The 20,963-nt window shown below is 35.9% G+C and overlaps 1 protein-coding gene and 1 long non-coding RNA gene across 4 annotated transcripts; both read left to right on the forward strand.

The window, feature by feature from the left end:
- The first annotated feature begins 1,785 nt into the window (after positions 1–1,785).
- On the forward strand, positions 1,786–19,842 carry LOC107769918 (protein DETOXIFICATION 27). Of its 3 annotated transcripts, XR_001644504.2 has the most exons (9): positions 1,787–2,290; positions 16,941–17,482; positions 17,592–17,678; positions 17,765–17,821; positions 18,032–18,270; positions 18,543–18,661; positions 18,779–18,869; positions 18,976–19,111; positions 19,397–19,842. XR_001644504.2 is itself a non-coding variant. In XM_016589176.2 (8 exons), exons 1-7 carry the CDS (start codon positions 2,003–2,005, stop codon positions 18,863–18,865), a joined length of 1,419 nt encoding a protein of 472 aa, XP_016444662.1. In that variant the 5' UTR covers positions 1,786–2,002; the 3' UTR covers positions 18,866–18,869; positions 19,397–19,842. The 3 variants fall into 3 exon arrangements, 2 of the variants coding, with proteins under 2 accessions (XP_016444662.1, XP_016444661.1); XM_016589176.2 differs by lacking the exon at positions 18,976–19,111 and having other exon boundaries at positions 1,786–2,290; XM_016589175.2 differs by lacking the exon at positions 19,397–19,842 and having other exon boundaries at positions 18,976–19,250.
- LOC142166834 (uncharacterized) lies at positions 9,036–13,865 on the forward strand. The gene is made up of 2 exons (XR_012697258.1): positions 9,036–9,121; positions 13,651–13,865. It is a non-coding gene; the product is annotated as an uncharacterized LOC142166834 (long non-coding RNA).
- Positions 19,843–20,963: the final 1,121 nt, after the last annotated feature.

Raw genomic sequence — 20,963 nt, forward strand, 5'->3', positions numbered from 1 at the left:
TGAAACCCAATATTACAGTTGTGGCAGGAAAATATTTATATTTGTAACACATAGTTCCATTAAAATAAGAATATTAATTATTAATCCGTAAACATAAGCAATTTGAATGGAAAGTAAATAATTCTTTGCACAAAAATCATGCCTTTTTTTCTCTTTATCTATTAGCTTTCCTTCTTTTTCTTCATCTTCTTAATTTTATTTTCTGCCGAAACCAATAAATTTTCTAAATTTGTTCCATTCGTTTTCTTTTTAATTATCTTTCTTGAGTTTTTCTCTTCCTTCTTTCTTCCTTTCTTAACATAAAGATCTTACTTCGATAATAATATATGTTGATATATACAAAACGTATATATAAAAAAATATACATTGAATTAACACTTATAAAATATACAAAAGATATACATAAAAAATACATCCTCAATTAAGATGACACTTAGACATATGAAATATACATAAAAATATATATATTAAATTTAATTAAGATGGCATATAAATATACAAAAAAATATACATAAAAAATACATCTTGAATTAAAATGGCACTTGACATATAAAATATATTTAGAATATACATTAAAAATGCATCTTAAAATAAGATGGCACTTCATAAATAAATATTCAAAAATTATATATAAAAATACATTTTGAATTAAAGTGATACTTGATATACAAAGTATAAAAGACATATAAATCAATACATCTTGAATTTAGGTGGCATTCACATATGCATCAATTTTTAAAAAATGGAGTGAAGAAGATGAATGTTGGAAAGGGAGAATGGAGATGAAAAAAAAAGTACTTCATGTAATTAGTGAGTCAGTTAACTTTTTAAATATTAAACTTATTTTTATAATATTCTAATAATAAAAAAGTTCTCTTTATGAAATAAATAATAAATGATGCTATTTTTTAAAATAATAGTTAAAAAGGGATCAAGCGTGAAAAAAACTCAAAATGATATCATATGAAATCTTCAATTATATAAAGTGATGAAGTAAAAAAATGAACTCTTTTTGTCCTTAAAGTTAAACAGTAAGTTCATCGGAAAAAAATATAAAGGTTATATTTGAAAATTAAATGACAACATTTTTACTGAGCTGCCACTTTGTATCTTCGGTAGATGTGGGACTTTCCGACGCGAATTCAGATTTAGTCGGGCCCCAACGTAGATATAGGACATCGAGTGGGAAACCAAAAAAAGATATTTGAATAATATTTTTTTGAAGCTCAAAGAAAATTATTTGAAGTTAAAGTTATAAAAAAGTATTTGAAAGTTAAAATTGTGCTTGAACGTAATTTTACTTTTAGAAAAAACCGAAAGATTCTGATTAAAGGCATAATTTAACTTAAAATAAATCTTGAATAATTAATATTTCATTAGTATTTCAAAGACTAAAGTTCAGTACGTGTTCGAAAACAATGAATCCAATATTAAAATATAGCTAGCGTTTGGATATAAATTTGGTTGAAATTTAAAAAAAATAATTAAAGTTGTGTTGGAAAATAATTTTGAGAGTTTATGTGTTTTGATATATATTTTATTTGAATAAAAGTTGAAGTTTTTTTATTAGAAGAAAAATTCACGGAAAAACTATACTAAACTAATTTTTAGGAACTTTATAATTTTTTCAAGTTTTTTTTTTAAAAAAACTAATCACATTCCATGAATAAATAATATTTTTAATTTTTCTTAAAAAATAATGGCCGCATTATTTATGGATTTCTCTTCTCATTTCCCGACCTTGACCTTTTTTTTTGTTTTTTCTCTTTCTCAGTAAAAAAGGGTTAGGAGGCAGGTTTGCGTGTTCGAGACTTAACATAATTTTGTCTGTAGCTTACTAAAGATTTTAACTGGGTTGTCTATTAATTTTGATAAATAATTTTGTTAATTATATTTTATTTAATTTCCCAACCTGGCTTTTAATTTATATTTTTGGATCGACATTGTTGTCTTTCTCAACCTTCCGATCTACCGTACATTTAGTTCGACAATTATCGTTGCGATGCTGTTACTCAACAGAAGAATGAATTCAACCACAGGAAATGAGCCCCTTTTACACTTCAAAGACAGAGCAGAAGAAGAAGAATCAAAAGCAGATAACTTAGTCAAAAAAACATGCCAAGAATCAAAGAAGATATGGGAAATAGCTGGACCTTCCATTTTCAGCCGATTGGCCATGTTTTCTCTCACAGTTATCAGTCAATCCTTCGCCGGCCACTTGGGTAACCGTGACCTCGCCGCCATTTCCCTTGCCACCACTTTCTTCATTCCCATTACTTTCGGCTTCTTGGTATGTCATTCTTTTTGGATTAAAAGCAAAAGGATTGTTAAGTTATATGCACTAATAGTGTGTAATTTGTGAAGGAGTTAGCTACATGCCTTGATGTACCATAGTTAGTTGTATGTACCATAGTTAGTCGCTGGATCAGTTAGTTAAAGTAGTTAATTATGTAGTTAGTGGAAGTTTTACACGTTTTTGTACACAATTCATTTCATACAGAAGAATAGCTTTGAGCTCTGCATGTGCTCTCAATTTTCGTCCCCTGTTCTTCTCCTCTTCTTTCGTTCTAGAGTTGGTGATTCGATGTGTTTTGTCATGGTATCAGAGCTTCCCGTCGATGGGATCTAGGGATTGTTCTTCGCAGATTGAAGACGATCGATAGATTCATCGACATTTCTCGTGAAAATTCGAATCCTAATTCGTAGCTGCAACGAACCCTAGATTTGTTCGTTATCTTCAATTTTGTTCATAATCCTTTGCTATTTCTTCAAATTTACAGTTCTATATTCTGTATAATTGAGAATTTTAATGGCGATTGATGAGATATCTTATTTGGGGACATCTGCTCCAGCTCCAGTGGCCATTGACCACAACCATCCCCTGTATCTTCATCCTTCTGATGCTCCTGGTTCACTATCTGTTGGCATTCAGTTCGTAGGTATGGAGAATTACACTTTATGGGATAAAGTGATGAGAGTTGCACTCCTATGGAGGAATAAGCTGGGTTTTATAGATGGCACGATCAGTACGGACACATTTGGGCCAACCTTAGGGCACCAATGGGATAGGTGCAATGCCATAGTTGTTTCATGGCTTACTGGAAATGTGAGCAAAGAATTGTTGAGTGGAATTCTTTTTCGTTCGAATGCATATTTGGTCCGGAAGGAATTGCAGGAATGATATAATAAAGTGAATGGATCACGTCTGGATTCTCTTCACAAAGAGATCTTCACTTTGACTCAGGGTACATCATCAGTATCTGTGTATTATTAAAGGTTGAAAGATTTATGGGATGAATATGATTCAATGAATGCCACCTCCTTCATGTGATTGTGAGAAGTCGAAGGATTTTGCAGTGCATCTGCAATATCAACGCTTACTGCAGTTTCTAATAGGATTAAATGAAGGATATAGCCAGGCAAGGAGTCAAATCCTTATGAAGTCGAAGGTGATCAATGTGAATCAAGCATATGCCCTAATTGTTCAGGATAAGAGTCAGAAAGTTGTGGCAGGAAGTAATCATGTCACTGCAGAAGCCATGGAGTCAGCCGCTATGTTCACAACTAGAAACAATGTGCCAAAGCAGAAAAGAAATTGGAATGTTGAATGTGACTATTGTCATGGAAAAGGGCATACAAGGGATGGCTGTTTTAAACTAATGCATTGTGGTTACTGCAACAAGAAAGGACACCACAAGGAGAGCTGTTACAAGTTAATTGGATACCCTCCAGGTTTCAAGTTCAATAGAGCCAATGTTGCTGGTGGTAGTCCCTTGCAATCTGAAACAAATGCAAACAGTCAAGCCAGCACTGCTGCTCCAATGATCACTCAGGAACAATACAATATGCTGCTTAACATGCTCAGTAAAGCTTCCACATCTGAGACAAGTGAACTCATGGCAGTTAAGTGTCTCTTGGTTAAAGAAAATGTAGTTTGTTGGATAGTAGACACAGGGGCCACAAATCATATGACAGGAAATGAATGCTTATTGTTGAATGATGGTAAAGTAGGCAGTGTAGGGAATGTACAGATGCCCACATGAGACTCTGCTAAGGTCACAAAAATAGGAAACAATCCATTAACAGGAGGTGATGTCTTTAAGGATGTACTTTGTGTGCCAAGGTTTAAGTTCAATCTCTGGTCAGTGTCCAAACTGATCAAGGAACTAAATTGTTGTGCTATGTTCTTTCCTGAACATTTTGTGTTTCAGGACATCTGCACTGGGAGAGTGAAGGCGACTGGTAGTGAAGAAGAGGGTTTGTATGTGCTGAGGACACACTGTAAAGAGGCTGGATTAAATGGAATAAAATCTATGGCAGTAGAACAAATGATGGAACCTGTAGTTTGGCATAGAAGATTAGGTCATGTGCCTATGACAGTTATTAGAAGAATTTATGCATTTAGGAATAAAGAAGCCTTTCATTTACAACATTGTGATGTATGTCCTTTATCTAAACAAACAAGGCTACCCTTTCCAGTTAGCACTAGTAGAGCAGAAGCACCTTTTCATTTCATACACATGGATGTATGGGGTCCTTATAAGGCCACAACTTACAATGGAATGAACTACTTTTTGACTCTAGTTGATGATCATACTAGATGGACATGGCTGTTTCTAATGAGGGTGAAGTCAGATGTTTCTGAAATTCTTAAAACCTTCATTGCAATGATACTTAACCAATTTGGAAAAATGATTAAAGTTTTCAGATCAGATAATGGATCTGAGTTTTTTTAACACGACTTACAATGAGTTGTTCACACATCATGGGATCTTGCATCAAAGCTCTTGCCCATACACTCCTCAACAAAATGGAGTGGTTGAGAGAAAGCATAGACATGTTCTAGAAACAGCAAGAGTAATCAGATTTCAAGCCAATTTGCCAATTCATTTTTGGGGATCCTGTGTCGAAGCAACAACATACATAACAAACATAATTCCATCTACTGTCCTGAAGGACAAATTACCTTTTGAAATTCTATACAATAGACCACCATCTCTGTCTCATATGAGAGTGATTGGATGTCTTTGTTATGCAACTGCACTACCAAAGCAGGATAAATTTGGTGCAAGAACAATAAAATCAGTTTTGCTGGGATATGGTGTTTATCAGAAGGGATACAAGCTTTATGATTTATCTAACAAAGTGTGTTTTATCATTAGAGATGTTGTGTTCCATGAAAGCATATTTCTCTTTCAGATTTGTCAAACAACTCAAAATAATCCAGTCACTGATGTAACAAAGTTGCAGAGATTTTTGTGTAGTGGATGATCCAGATATTTCAAGCAGAAGCATTTTACCTGCTCAACACACTGAAGCCATCACGACACCACAGAATCAGATGCCACAAGAAGATCACAGTACTTCAGAAGATCTTGATAAGGAGAATGCTGAGATTTCTGAGCCTCATGGAAATATAGCAGATCATGTTGATCACTTAGAAGAAGTTGAAGAATCACATGCAGCAGGTTTGACTAAAAGAAAGTCATCAAGAACAACTAAGCCCCCAATATGGCTTAAGGATTATGTGAGGACAGACAAGAAATCAGGAGCACATACATGCCTATATCCTATTTCAGATGTCATAAGTTATGACTACTTGTCTCCTAAGTATCAAAGTTTATGTTCGGATTGAGTATCAGATAGTCCTGTTACACCCCATATTTTCGTACACAAAAGTACGTCGTAAGTCAATTAATGTAAGCTTAGAAATGAGATTATCTTTGATAGTACACAAAGTAAGTTAATCATGTTACCTTGAAGGTTACAAATACTTAAGATCATGAACTGCATGTACCAAGAGGGTTGGACGGTTTAGAAGCTAAATGAATCGAAGAAAATAAGTTTCGTCGAAAGTCGACAAGTTGGGAATATTATAACTTATACTTTGGGGTGAGACTAGAGTAATTAACACGATAATAAGGTGATGTTATGAGGTATTATAGTTTTATGATATTCGTGTGTTAAGTTTTAAAGTCAAGCGAGTTATGAAACCAAATTCGACGAAAGTCATCGTAAGTTACGTTCATAAATTGTACTAGAATTTGGGTTTAATGTCAGTGAGTTTTTCTCTTTATATACTTGGAGTTAAGTGATTATCCACTCACAAAATATAAGATCTACGAGTCTAGTTTCTAACGCATTAAACCGTCCGTCGATACGACGTTGGAGTAAAGAGATATTCGCATATTTGCGAGACTGCGCAAGCAGCTCCTTATGGGACCCACTTAGGCGGTGGCCGACCTACCTCACTTTAAAAATGATTTGGACGACCATTCTTATCATTTTTCGACCCAATCCCTACCTAAATAGATTCCATAAGGGTTTGAAGGCGAATTCAAATGGTTACACTATAATTCAACATGAAAAGTTAGTCCTAGTGAAGAACAACACCTCTTTGAGGTTGTGTTATCATTGAGGATTATTGTGGGTTGTGTTTGGATGAAATTGCAAGTTGTTGCTACTGGTTAGGGTAAGTATAACATCCTAATAATTGTGCTTAAGCTTTCTTGTATGTTGGTTAAGTTGTTAGGATGATAAACTACAAGATAATACTTGGATTAGCTTGAGATGTTGTTCTTGATGGATTGTTTTGAAAGTTACTCTTATGAATTTTAAGTGGCTAGAAATTATGGGAAGTAAATTGGCTATGATTAGTGGTTGGCAAATGGGCAGGTTGGTCCGATTTAGGTGGGTTAAAAATAGGTTAAGAAAAAATAGTTTGGGTAGATAGCTAGGACAATATTAAAGTATTCATAAGAGATATATGTTATGAGACTGATAAGCGCACTAGTCAACATTTGAGGATTAATGTTCCAAAGGAGGAAATAATATTACACCCCATATTTTCGTCCGCGAAAGTACATCGTAAGTCAAGTGATGTAAGCTCAGAAATGAGATCATATTTAAAAGTACACAAAGTAAGTTAATAATATTGCCTTGGAGGTTACAAATACGTAAGATCATGAATTGCAAGTACCAAGAGGTTTGGAAGGTTTAGAAGCTAAACGAATCAAAGAAAATAAGTTTTGTCGAAAGTCGGCAAGTTGGGAGTGTTATAACCCGTACTTTGGGGTGATACTAGGGTGATTAACATGATAAGAAGGTGATTTTATGAGGTATTTTAGTCATATGATAGTCGTTTTTTACGTTTTAAAGTCAAGCGAGTTGTGAAACAAAAGTCGACAAAAGTCGTCACAAGTTACGTTCATAAATTGTACTAAATTTTGGGTTTAATTGCACTGAGCTTTTCTCCTAATGTACTTGGAGTTACGGGATGATCCACTCAGAAAATTTAAGATCTATGAGTCTAGTTTCTAACTCATTAAACCTTTTGTCGATACGACATTGGAGTAGAGAGATATTCGCGTTTTCGCGAGACTGCGCAAGCAGCTCCCTTTGGGATCCATTTAGGCGGTGGTCGACCTACTTCACTTTAAAAACGATTTGGATAAACATTCTTTATCATTTTTCGACCCAACTTCATCCCTACACTCCTCCTAACCCTCCTAAACATATTCCATAAGGATTTGAAGGCGAATCCAAGTGATTACACCATACTTCAACATCAAAAACTAGTCCTAGTGAAGAACAACACCTCTTTGAGGGTGTGTTGTCATTGAGGATTATTGTGGGATGTTTTATGGCTAAAATTTCAAGTTGTTAGGATGATAAACTACAAGATAATACTTGGTTTAGCTTGAGATGTTGTTCTTGATGGATTATTTTGAACGTTGTTCTTATGAACTTTAAGTGGCCGGAAATTATGGGAAATAAATTGGCTATGATATTGTTAGTATGATTATATTGGTTTATATGTCAATCTTGTTGAGGAAATTGGTAACTAGACAAGGAAATGTCTATAAAGCATTTGGAAGTTGTCCAAAGTGATATTATCTTGTGTTGGGCTATTTCAGGTAACTTTGAAATTAAGTAGAAGGTTGGAAATTCTTTAAAAAGTATTGGTTAGTAGACTGAATATATTACTAAATTTAAGAATGAATGATAATGGGGTTGAAGGGTTATAAAGGTATTTAATCCGAGCTTGCCGCTCGTCGTGAAGTAGTTGTGACTTGTTGTTGTTATAAGGTATCTTGTTATTGATACTTATATGTTGTTGGATTACTCTGGTTGTTGTTGTTGGTATATGGTATTGGAGGAGGCCATTGTTACAGGGGAGATGCTGCTCGAATTTAAGTAAACAAGCTACTAGCTTAAGCTACAGACTTAACCTTTAATTAGCACTGATTTTGAATCTCCTTGTGCTATGTTTAATTAGCCTTTAATTAGCACTAATTTAAATCCTCAGATTAGCAATGATTTTGACTTAGCCTGTAGATTGAGTTGCGTTGTTTGAAGATTTGCTTGGAAGGTATTAAGGAATCAACGTGGATAAGGTATGTTAAGGCTAAACCTTTCCTTCATTTTGGCATGATCCTGTAACTACATGCGTTTGATAACGAGACATAAAGAGAAGTTCGTATTCCTGAATTTATGTACATTATCCTAGTCTCATAAGTTACATTATTCTCCCTTATCGAAAATTTATATTTAGTTAAGTATTGTCTTCTTTCAATCAAGAGAGCAGAGGGTCTATACATATATATATATATATATATATATATATATATATATATATATATTACAGTATTTTCACCACCACCGAGCTATTTGGTGGGAAGGCCCCTATTGGACAACCTCTGATCAGATGGTAAGTTATATACCAAGCCTACTGTGGCCGAGCGCCTATGAGCGAGCCCGGAATGACCGAGATACTGAACCTATTATGGACGAGCGCCTATGAGCGAGCCTACTACGGCAAATCAGTTACACGTACCGAGCCTTATAGATCCGGACAACTATTTTACTTCCTTTATTGAGAGAGTTGAGTCAGTATCAGCAGGTAAGCATATCTTCAGATCATCTTTGACTCCCAGTTACTTTCAGTTATTATATTATCATTTCAGTTTCAGTTTTCAGTTATGTTATTTCCTTACATACTCGGTACATTATTTCGTACTGGCGTCCCTTTTGTCGGGGACACTGCATTTCATGCCTGCAGATCCTTTTAAATAGCCGGATAGACCTTTCCAGTAGACAGAGCCAAACATCAGCCTGATTGGTAAGCTCCACTCCCCCGGAGTTACCTGGTCTAGCCTTTAAAATCCATTATATATATAAAGGTTTGATGGGTAGGTCGAGGCCCTATCCCGACCTTGATACAATTATATTATCTCTAGAGGCTTGTAGACGAGTCTTGTATATTTTGTATATTAGTATTGTGCCTTTGACAACCCTGTGTACATGTTCAGTTTGGTATTGCTGGTTATAGACGTTCATGGCAGCCTCGTCAGCCAACACAGTTATGTATATGAGATTTTGGGTATGTCTACCCCTCAGATAAGATAAACATTATTTTCCGATGATTCAGAATATGGCTTCATCGGCCTTGATTGGTATTGTCAGCTTGCAGGTAGGCCTCGCTGGCTTAAGTTTAGGGTTACCCCTCCAGAGTTTACAGTTATAGAGTGGTACACTCAGGCCGAGTATGGCATCGAGTGCTGGCCATACCTCCCTAGGTTTGGGGCGTGAAAAACTTGGTATCAAAGTAGTTCTGTCCTAGGGAGTCTACAAGCCGTGTCTAGTCGAGTCTTGTTTATAGCTGGTTTGCGCACCACATTATATAAATAGGAAGCTACAAGGAATTTAAGAGTCTGTTACGATTCTTTCAAATTCAAATCATGCTATAGAGCTAAGTCATAAGAGTTTGAGCCAGGACTTATGTTTGCTTATGATACATGGATGCTTGCAATTATAAAGATTATAGCTAGCCAAAGGGCTAACACAACAACAAGTAAGTGCACTAATAGAGGGAGCGTTCTTGACGATATGGCCCAGTTTGAGGCCCTAGCAGATCGTGCATACAAGATGTGCATATTTCCTACTTACGACCCTATGATGGGAATATCTAACACACCCTGAGAATAGCAAGTCATAGGAGTATCAGAAGGTTAAATATAAGTTTCAACGGGTAAAAGAAGCATGGTAAAGAAGGGTACGAGGTACCCAGTTAGTAAATATTATAAGTATTTCCAATTCAAGCAGAGAAATATAGGCATTCTGAGTTATTTTCAACAGTAACAGAGGTATGTATAAATGGTCACACCCATCTTAGCTATGCCCTATGGGAGCTAACATATATAGTTTAAGAGAAGAATCGGATATCAGGATCCAACTAGGGGTTAAAGTAACCCAAAATGGTGGATGGATTGTTAGCGTTAGCTAATATTTTCGAAGGATATTGCAAACATGGTAATAGTTCTTCTTGTGAGACACCTAGGTGGTTCACTCAAGAATAGTACAGTCAGATGTGAATACTAGAATGTTTAGAAATCTCAGAAGATAGGTACCGAAATCCTAGAAGGGATAAATATTTACCTTAGTATGACTCCCATCCCTAGTAAAGAGAGAATTTTAGGCGACCTGAAGAGCCAGTGAGATGGAGCAAGGGGAGCTAAAGTGAAAGAATGTTTTGTTATAGTTTTTAGAATAAAGTGATAGACATAAATATTAGCAGGAGAATAAGAAGAGAGTAAATAAAGCATTATGAGTAAGATGTGATAAATGGGTGGTAACGGTAAATCAATATGTGATAAATGGGTGGTAACGGTAAATCAATATATGGCAGGATGAAAGAGTCTATAGTCAAGTGAAGAAAAAGACAAGAGGAGATAGGCCTTGAGATAATAAAAGAGTATAAGCCATAAATTCATATTCTCATTTCGAGAAATGAGTTGGTGACTCCAACGTGATTACTAGAAGGATAAGTTAGACCCCTCGAAGTAATAGAAATTAGTATGGGCTAGTAAACAAGATAAAAATTGAACATGAATTAGGGATAGAAGGATTTGATAATAGTCGACATCGTGAAAATTTCAGAGACCGTATTCTGGCAATAATAGAGTGGACAACAGAAGAATAACCTTTAAAGGTCATTCAGGAAGACGCTTCCCTTTAGCAAGTGCTATGAGACGAGTTAAGATTAAGGGACTAAGTGTGCCAGTTACACTAGATTTCACCCTCGTGCGTAAGAAATTTAGTTATCCCTGGTATAGAATGGTTACCGAAAGGCGAGTAAGGGTCATTGAAGATGTGATAAGACACCAACGATGAAGAGTTAAAATATCTACATGTAAAACTTCAAAGAATTAAATGTTAGTACTTCCCAAAAGGGTGAAGCTGGTGTAATATGGTATTGAATCGGAGTTAAGTAGTTCAGGTAAATATAGAATGGGAAAGGAATAATGTGGTAAAAAGGCGAAAGGAATGATGTTACATTTATTCAAATCCTATAGATATGTTACAACTCCAAAATGTTATGTAAGAACGATGCTAAGAATATGCAGTAAAGGTTCCCTGCCAGGATGTTAATTGATAAATAAGTGCGAATGGACACTTGATACATTAGGAGCCAGTGCGAAAGGTAAGTTAAAACAAAAGACATAGCCCAAGAGAGGTTACATAATATATAGATATGAGCATGGACCGACGAGTAGTTAGTTGATTCAGGAAGAGCCTAGTTATGGCTAGACAAGAGGTCTAAGATAAATCAGCAGATCATGCAAGATAAACATAGTGAAACCCAACATAGGAAATTCAGTCTCGCAGATACGAGATCGTAATCCTGGAAAAATATTCAGATATAAGTCGGGGTAGTTAAAGGTATCGTATAAGTGTTACAAAAATAAAAGAGAGTGACACAGGGGAGACAATCAAAATTCAAGTTCAAAAGTAAACCTATGAGCACAAGGCACGAAGGTAAGTAACTAAGGATAATTATAGGCGAGTAAGAACATCAAAAATTCCGTCGGGTATATAATGTAATAAGCTTGTAGATTTACAAGAGTCAGAGGGTCTCCCCTAAGTACTACAACAAAAGACTAGCTGAGGAAATAAGGAAGAAGGCTTCAACCTAGGCATAGTAACCTGAAGAAGAAATGATCTTGTAACAACAGTCTCACTAAGACATTGTATGCACTCCATAAGAAAGTGGCACCTATCGTGACTAATGAACATGAAGAAAAATCAAAAGTAATATTCGAGGTCATACGAGTTGCATACAATTCCAATATGCGTGGGCACTAAGATAAGCCAAGTATTCATGCAACAAGTGGCAGAACGACCAGGAAAAGTAATTGCTTACGTTTAAAGACAACGGAGAAGGTACAAAAGGAATTATTTTGATCTATGGCCCAAAGTTAGTTACATTATGACAACACTTATGATTTTAGAGTATTATACATGAAGCATATATGTTGACATTCTTACAGTTATAGGGCCAATATAAGCTAAAACTACGTCACAGACAAAGGCTTGAATTGATAGAAGATTATAACATGGATGTTCCATAGCATCCACGAAAGGCTAAAGTAATAACTAATACCCTGAGCCGCATATTGGAAGACAACTTAAGTCTATATAAAGGCTGCGAGAGAAGAGGAAGCTCGAGAGTTACAATAGATAAGTAAATTAGGAATCCGATTATTAGACCCAGATGATTATAGAAATCGTGACTCAGAACATTACAAAATCACCCTTAATAGTAGAGGTACTAGAGAGATAATACAACGGCCATATTCTATAACAACTCTACGATAAAGCAGTTAGAAGAGTACCAGCCTCACAAGAAGTCAGTATGAAGCTCCCGCCGGATTGTGTATGCACCATAGGTGCATGTATTATAGTAGAGCTTTAAGATGTGGATGTGAATTCCACCTATGTGGAAGGGAGGTTATGAAAGTGATAGAAGATACAATGCGAGATTTAAAGGTAAGAAAGGTAAAGGTAAAAAAGGTACGAGATACTCAAGTACAGAATGTTGTGAATAGTCTATACTTTAGATAGAGGTCTAGAAGTGTCGTGATTCAGTATCTAGAAATGATAGTGGCGTCGTCAGTAGCATATCTTCCAGCTCACCCTTTCCAGGTATTGAGAGGTCTAGTTAAGAGAGTGAAGAAAAGTTAGGGATGACGTGATGTCTCACTTGAGGTTTCAGAATAACATAAGGAAATCTATGGTGCTAGTAAGTTAAAGGAAGGTTATGAGTAATATAAATAGATATGTGTAGGTCGTAAGCTAAAGTATTGTAGAGAGATAAGGTTTTAGGTAGACAGGAGTAAGGATAAGCAAAGGTGAGTGAGAAGGTGACGAGAATATGTAAGTCCTCAGATTAAACCCATCTAAACAAGAGAGCTGATAGTTTCCGTAAGTTATAAAAAGCTCAGTATAGTCTGAATGAACTAAGAGGAGTTTAAGACCAGGGGCATTTAAAAGAGATGGAATGCTGCCCTGATAGTAGAATGAGAGTATAATTATGATAAATGATAAGAGAATGATGACCTTCGATTGAGTAATGATTCAAAAAGAAGGGATTTCATGAATTACATGGATTAGAATACCCCCATAAGATGAATCACGTTGCGATGCTACGAAATATGGTTATTGAAGTATTGTATTTTCCCTAGGTGGATCTGATGGTAGGCTAGAAATACAAGTTTTTGGCTACTTTACACCTATTATTTGCTACACTTTAATTGTATTTGAGCTAAAATATGGATAATTTATACTCATTACATATTTTTTCTTGTGTAGGTTGAAATTTCGGGCTAAGAAGAATTTTTGGAGCTAAATTGAATAAAAGAGAAGTTTGAAGTTTGAATAAAAGTTCGAGAGTTATGTCGGGATTGAGTTCAGGGGCCGAGTACTGAGTATGTATTTAAAACATTAAAGAAATAAGAAGAGAAAACAAAGGTGGAGGAAATAATGATTTGTGTTATGAATATATTATATTATGGATGTTCATTTAATACTCCGTTGTAAATAAGATTCCTGAAGAAGTTTATCCATATGAGACTCTGCCATAAATATGTTTATCTATTTAGTACTCTATTGGAAATAAGCCTCTTGAAGAAGCTTATCCTTTCGGTACTCCGCTATGGATAAATATTACCCATGATAGAAAATTATCTATATCTTACACAGCAGCTTACAAGCAGCTTACACAGCAGCTTGCAGTAGCAGCTTACACAACAGCTTCCTTTCTTCTATAAATAGAGGAGAATTCAGTTCATTATGTACAGAAGTTTGAAGTTTGAATAATATATCAGTTTCTCTCTATACTTGTCATTACTTCACAGTCTTTATTTTATAACACGTTATCAGCACGAGACTCTGCCATCTCGAGCAAATACTTTGAAAGTATCAGAGGTACAAACTTTCTTTTTCTAAATAATGTCAAATCTTTCTAAACTTGAGTTTGTAGCCCTGGATATATCGGGCAAAAGCTACATGTCTTTGGTGCTTGATGCCGAAATTCATCTTGATGCGATGTGTCTGGCAGACACCATCAAAGATAAAAATCAGGCATCAAACCAAGACCGTGCCAAAGCAATGATATTCCTACGCCATCACCTTGATGAGGGCCTGAAAATGGAATATGTTACTGTTAAAGATCCAGCCATACTGTGGAGTAATTTGAAATCATCACCAAATTTTCTACAACTACTGAGCCTAAGTCTTATGCAAAGGCATCTAAGGATCCCAGGTGGATAGAGGCAATGCAGACAGAGATCCAAGCACTGCAAGACAACAAAGAAATGAACTGTGGTTTCTTTACCAAAGGGGAAGAAAGCTATTGGTTGTCGATGGGTTTATAAGATCAAGTACAAGTGTACATGAGAAGTGGAAAGGTTTAAGGCACGATTGGTCGCAAAAGGATATAATAAGAGAGAGGGGTTAGACTATCAAGAAACATTCTCCCCAGTTGTTAAAATGGTGACAGTAAGAACTGTCCTTTCCTTGGCAGCTATGCATAAATGGAACATTCACAAGATGGATGTTTATAACGCTTTTTTGCAGGGTGATTAAACTGAGGAAGTATATATGGAATTACCACAGGGCTTCTCTTGTACAGGAGATCAACAAGTTTATCGACTACTTAAATCACTTTATGGGCTTAAACAAGTCTTTAGGCAGTGAAATATCAAGCTCACATATGCTTTGACAGCTTCTGGTTTTGTTCAAAGCCACTTGGATTATTCCTTGTTCACCAGAAAAGTTCAAGGGAAAATAGTGGTAGTCTTGATTTACGTCGATGACTTACTCATCATAGGAGATGATGCTGACTTGATCCAACAGACTAAGGAATACTTACAATATGTTTTCAAAATCAAGGACTTAGGTGAACTGAAATTTTTCTTAGGCATTGAATTTGCAAGGAGTAAGGAGGGAATTCTAATGCACCAAAGGAAGTATGTTTTAGAGCTCATTTCAGCTATGGGGCTGTCCGGATCCAAACCAGCTAAAGTACCTTTAAAAGTCAATAAGAAGCTTACAACACTTGAGTTTGATACTCAATTTGGAGTTGGTGATGATAGAGTTCTTGATGATCCTGGTGAGTACCAAAGGTTGATTGGGAAACTTTTTTATTTGACTATGACTAGGACAGATATTGCTTTTGCAGTGCAATGTCTCAGCCAGTTCATGCATTGCCCCAAGATGTCCCACATGGAGGCTGCCATCAGGGTGGTCAAGTATGTGAAACAGTCACCTGGCCTAGGGATTTTGTTGTCTGCAAAGGCTTCTTCTCAGCTCACACCCTTATGTGATGCTGATTGGGGTTCCTGTCCAAACACCAGGAGGTCCATCAGTGGGTACTTAATCAAATTCGGCAATTCCATCAGTTCATGGAAGTCCAAGAAATAGATAACCATATCAAGAAGTTCAGCAGAAGCTGAATATCGCAGCTTGGCTTCAACAGTAGCTGAGGTTGTTTGGGTGGCTGGCTTATTTGAGGAATTGGGAATGCCCATCCACTAACCTGTATCCATGTTTTGTGACAGTAAATCTGCCATCCAAAGAGCTGCCAATCCAGTATTTCACGAACGCACCAAACATATTGATATCGTCTGTCATTTCATTCAAGAGAAGGTGCAAATTGGCTTAGTTCAGCTCTTCTATGTTTCTTCCTCAGACCAACCAACTGATATTCTCACCAAGGGGCTAGGCGTCACACAACATCATTACTTATTGTCCAAGCTAGGCATGAATAATATCTTCATAGCGCCTAACTTGGGGGAGGGTGTAATTTGTGAAGGAGTTAGCTACATGCCTTGATGTACCATAGTTAGTTGCATGTACCATAGTTAGTCGCTGGGTCAGTTGAATAGGAAGTTAGTTAAAGTAGTTAATTATGTAGTTAGTGGAAGTTTGAGTGAACAGTTGGTTACAGCTGTCAGTTGGGTAGAGTAGTTATATACATGTATATATAGTGGCTAGCCTACACGTTTTTGTACACAATTCATTTCATACAGAAGAATAGCTTTGAGCTCTGCATGTGCTCTCAATTTTCGTCCCCTGTTCTTCTCCTCTTCTTTCGTTCTAGAGTTGGTGATTCGATGTGTTTTGTCATGGTATCAGAGCTTAATCAAAATAGAGATATCTACCTATACTACAGTAAAGGGGAGCCTTGGAGCGATCAAGTAGTCTTCGTGTAACCTATAGGTCACGTGCCCGTGGAATCAGCCACTAATGCTTGCATCAAGGTAGGCTGCCTACATCATACCCCTTGGGGTGCAGTCCTTCCCGGGATCCTGCATAAACGCGGGATTGTTCGGGCTACCCTTTTACCTGTAACTACAGTATAAGTAATCAGATTGTTTAAATACCTTTTTATTTACATCGCATGTATATAGAATTTAAACTCGAAAGAAAGAAAGTACTCACCAAATGATTGATTTTTGTAAAATGAGAAAATAAGAAATGAATAATGAGGTTTAGTTAATTTAAATCCAGGTCTGATATGGAGAAAACTATCAGCTTCTTTATATAAATTTTTTGGTTGAAATTTTGTTGATGTTATTGAAGTATTACTGATTGGTCAGCTGGGAATGGCCAGTGCTCTGGAGACATTGTGTGGCCAGGCTTATGGGGCAAAGCAATACCACATGTTGGGTGTATACTTGCAACGTTCTTGGATCGTGTTATTTATCAGCTCGATATTACAGTTGCCTCTTTTTGTTTATGCTGCACCTATATTGGAGCTATTGGGGCAGCCAGAAGCAGTGGCTAAATTGACTGGAAAAGTGGCAATTCTGCTGATCCCTATGCACTTGAGCTTCCCTTTTCAGTTTACTTTGTTAAGGTTCCTGCAGTGTCAGCTAAAAACATCGGTAATTGCTTGGGTTTCTGGTGGGACACTTGCTCTTCATGTGGTCTTGAGTTGGATTTTTCTATATGAGCTGGGAGTTGGAATTGTTGGGACTGCCCTCATTCTTGATTTCTCTTGGTGGATTTCGGTGTTGGGATTTCTTGCTTACATTGTCTTTGGTGGTTGCCCTCATTCTTGGACTGGTTTCTCTATGCAAGCGTTTGTTGGTCTTTGGGATTTCTTTAAGCTCTCTGTGGCTTCTGGGGTGATGCTATTGTATCCTTCCTTGTCCCTTATTTCTCTCTTTTATCAGGAACATATTCACATTTGCATATGTCTACATACAGATTAATCTTTTAAGGCATAGAAATGTTTGATATTTCAGGTTGGAGCATATTTATTTTAGAGTGCTAGTTATTGTGTCGGGATACATGAACAATACTGAGGTTGCAGTTGATGCGCTCTCTATCTGGTTTGTTTATTTTTATTGTATATTCAGCTCTACTAAATGCTATTTTGTCCTTGATTTTGCGAATAGTGATGTTCTTTCTTCTCCAGTGTTACAATCATCGGGTGGGAATCCATGATTCCACTAGGTCTTTTGGCAGCAACAGGGTATGTTCATCAAATAGTTGAATTTATTTCTACCGTTTAAATCAAGTTTAGCTTATGGTGTGTTTATCTTTCCTCTTCTGGTACATGAATGCTTACTAATAATAGAAAAGAGCATATGTCACTTCTTATTTTCTGCCACTGAAGTTTTATTGGGCTATAGTACCATAAGAAAGTTTCATCCGGTAACTATACATTTTTCTTTAAATACAGGGTACGTGTTGCAAATGAGCTTGGAGCTGGAAATGGGAACCGTGCAAAGTTTGCCACGAAAGTTGCATTGTTAAACACTTTAGCATTGGGCATTTTATTTTGGTCAATAGTTATGGCCTTTCCTGATAAGCTTTCAATGATATTCACGTCAAGTACTCCTGTCACTAAAATGGTGTGTGGATTTGCATTCTTGTTGGCAACCACAATCCTTTGTAATTGCATTCAACCAGTTCTTTCAGGTGAGGAATCTTAAAGGAGTTTAACTTTTATATATTGACAGTGTAAAACAATTTTTGCTCTATCATGTACTAAAAGATAATTAGAGATAACTTTTCATAACAATAGAATTAGTAGCCTAGAAAATAAGGTAAGATACCTACTACAACAGGTTAAAATACATCGATAATGTAAAGATTCTTTATAAGTTAATTCCATCTCAAAGTATTAGATGCTACATATATATGAAAAACCATGTATTGTAGTAGTTAATTATTTGCTACAATGTTTTCAGGCGTAGCAATTGGATCTGGTTGGCAGGCACATGTGGCATATGTCAACTTAGGCAGCTATTATTTAGTAGGAGTGCCCCTCGGAATACTTTTTGGATGGTCACTAAATTTTGGATTGACGGTATGTAAAACAGTAGACCATGATATTTTAGAATCTTTCTCCCTTTGTAATATTAACTGTGGTAAAACGACTACTCAAGCATATACTGGAGATGACATGTAGCAAGTAAATTTGCAGGGCTTATGGTATGGCATGATCATGGGGACAATAGTTCAAACCTTGATTTTAACAATTATGACGATCAGATGTCAATGGACCAGATAAGGAGGTAAAATATCGAACTAGATAATTCTCCGGTCAATTTGGCTGTGTAGATAGAAATCTTTCTCCCTTGCCTAAATTTTCCAACTTTTTCTACTGGACATTCAACTTAGGTATGAGAAGCTGAAATTCGAGATGAATGTCAACGACATTATTCTTGATTCATTAACACTCACTAACAAAGGGTCTCACACGCAAGCAGAAAACTCGGGGTCTGCTAATGTTGGAAGATAGTTGTGCTATTTGTTGGTATAACATTTCCGTCACATATAATGTCTTTGTTCCAGTAGCTTTTGTATGTATTTTTTTAACTATTCGATGTTCACTGGTCTACTAATCTAGATTTGCGTCAAGTAAGTTTATTAAAGAAAGTAAAGCGCTCCGATCACTTGATCTTGTGCATGGTGTTGGTAGCTATTATTGTAGAGACAGAAACTGATGAGGTCTTAGATGTAGCTAAATGCTTATTATCATGTGGACTCTGCAGCAGTCTGACCGTGATCATACTATCTTTTTCTTTCATCCTTTGTACAGGAATGAATCAAAAGACCAGAGGATTAGCATCAGTTTTTCATTATATTTCAGAGAAATCAGAGCTTTCAACCAAATTTATGTCCAAACTCTGGCTATATTATGGAGTTCGGCTTTATATAAATTTTCTTAAACAACTTTGCTTCTTCTTTTTGCCCCTCTATTATTTCTGGTTCTTTAGCTTTAGGAGAGCAGGGGAAGGGAATTTGAATGATATAGACATTTAACAGGTTAAATTCGTCCAATCACTTGCTATTGCAGGAGTAATATACAACATTTTTTCCCTACCAAAAATAGTTTCGTAGATGGCTTGATGATGATGGAGATGAAGAAGGGCAAAGATAACTTTTTGCCCGCGGCTGAAATTATTTGTATCCGGTAGAGCCGTAAAAATGTATAAAATTTGTATATTTTTTGTGTATAACATACAGAAATATATGCATATACAAAAATTATATATTTTTCGATTAGTACTTCGAGAGCGGCTATACAATGTCATTTCCCCGGTAATCATTTACACAAATTTATGATCTTCTAGCTAGAAAGCTGATATATCTCCACCCACTTACCAAAATCAAAGAGAAACAAAAATTATACAGTTGTGACATGGCTCCACCTTTGAGCTTGCTAAGAAGGGTGTGGGAACAACAAGATCAAATATTTGAGGTATGAAAAGCTATAACTTTCTTATGAGTTTAGGCAACTGAAAGGATGAATACAGTCCGCCACAACTCAGCTTGCACCAAATTAGAATGATATGGTCATTTATCTTTGTCAATATTATCAATTTTAAAAGAAAGTTCAAGTTACCAAAGTACTATGTCTGGTGGTATATTAGCTAAAATACATTTTGAAATTTCTCAAACTGTGGCTGATGGCCCAGTTGGTTCCACATTAGTGAAATATTTACAAATTTCAGGAAAATTTTCCTCTAATTCGGGGCCCTGGTTCATACCAGGCGGTACGTGTATTTTAATTTAAGCACATGTTCTAATGCATATTTTTGTGATTTAAGTAGTTGTCATTTATATTACTTTCTGATGTATAAATCTCATTTGTCGGGTTCAATTTGTTACTAATCTCTAACGATCATTCCAAAAAATTCGTTATCTTTTTATTAATAAATCTGTGTTAAGTCTCATTTGTCATATGCATTTTTCAACATACACTTTTCTTACAATTTTAAACCAAAAATTACATATTTTGGTCATAGATTCTAAATAAATTTCACAGCGGAATAGAAAAAAAGAAGGCAACAAAATTTTCCTGGAAAAGAAAATGGTTACAAATTTTACTAGTAGCATTTAATTGCTCTTTAGCGTGAAAAGCAATTATTGAAAAAAAGTGCTATAACCACACATCTAGCATTAATGTGTAAAGGATAGAGCAGTCGAAGTTTGCTTTTGCCCTATATTTTGTTATCAAGTCATGAATCATGAAAAAAAATAAGTCATGAATCACGATTATAATCAAGTTGGCATTCAATTGCTTGAGAAGGAGCCATTTTTTATTTTGCTAGTTGTCCGTTTCATTTAATACTACGTTTGCTTTTAAAATCGTTCAAATATAT

The sequence above is a fragment of the Nicotiana tabacum genome, chromosome 12 (genome assembly GCF_000715075.1).
Source record: "Nicotiana tabacum cultivar K326 chromosome 12, ASM71507v2, whole genome shotgun sequence".
Classification (NCBI taxonomy): domain Eukaryota; kingdom Viridiplantae; phylum Streptophyta; class Magnoliopsida; order Solanales; family Solanaceae; genus Nicotiana; species Nicotiana tabacum.

What these genes read in the sequence shown, in the direction of transcription:
- LOC107769918 (XM_016589176.2), top strand. Translation starts at nt 2,003, where the DNA reads ATGCTGTTACTCAACAGAAGAATGAATTCAACCACAGGAAATGAGCCC. An exon ending in GCTTCTGGGGTGATGCTATT is followed by an intron (nt 17,483 to 17,591) that starts GTATCCTTCCTT and finishes TTGATATTTCAG; the next exon opens with GTTGGAGCATATTTATTTTA. An exon ending in CATTCAACCAGTTCTTTCAG is followed by an intron (nt 18,271 to 18,542) that starts GTGAGGAATCTT and finishes CAATGTTTTCAG; the next exon opens with GCGTAGCAATTGGATCTGGT.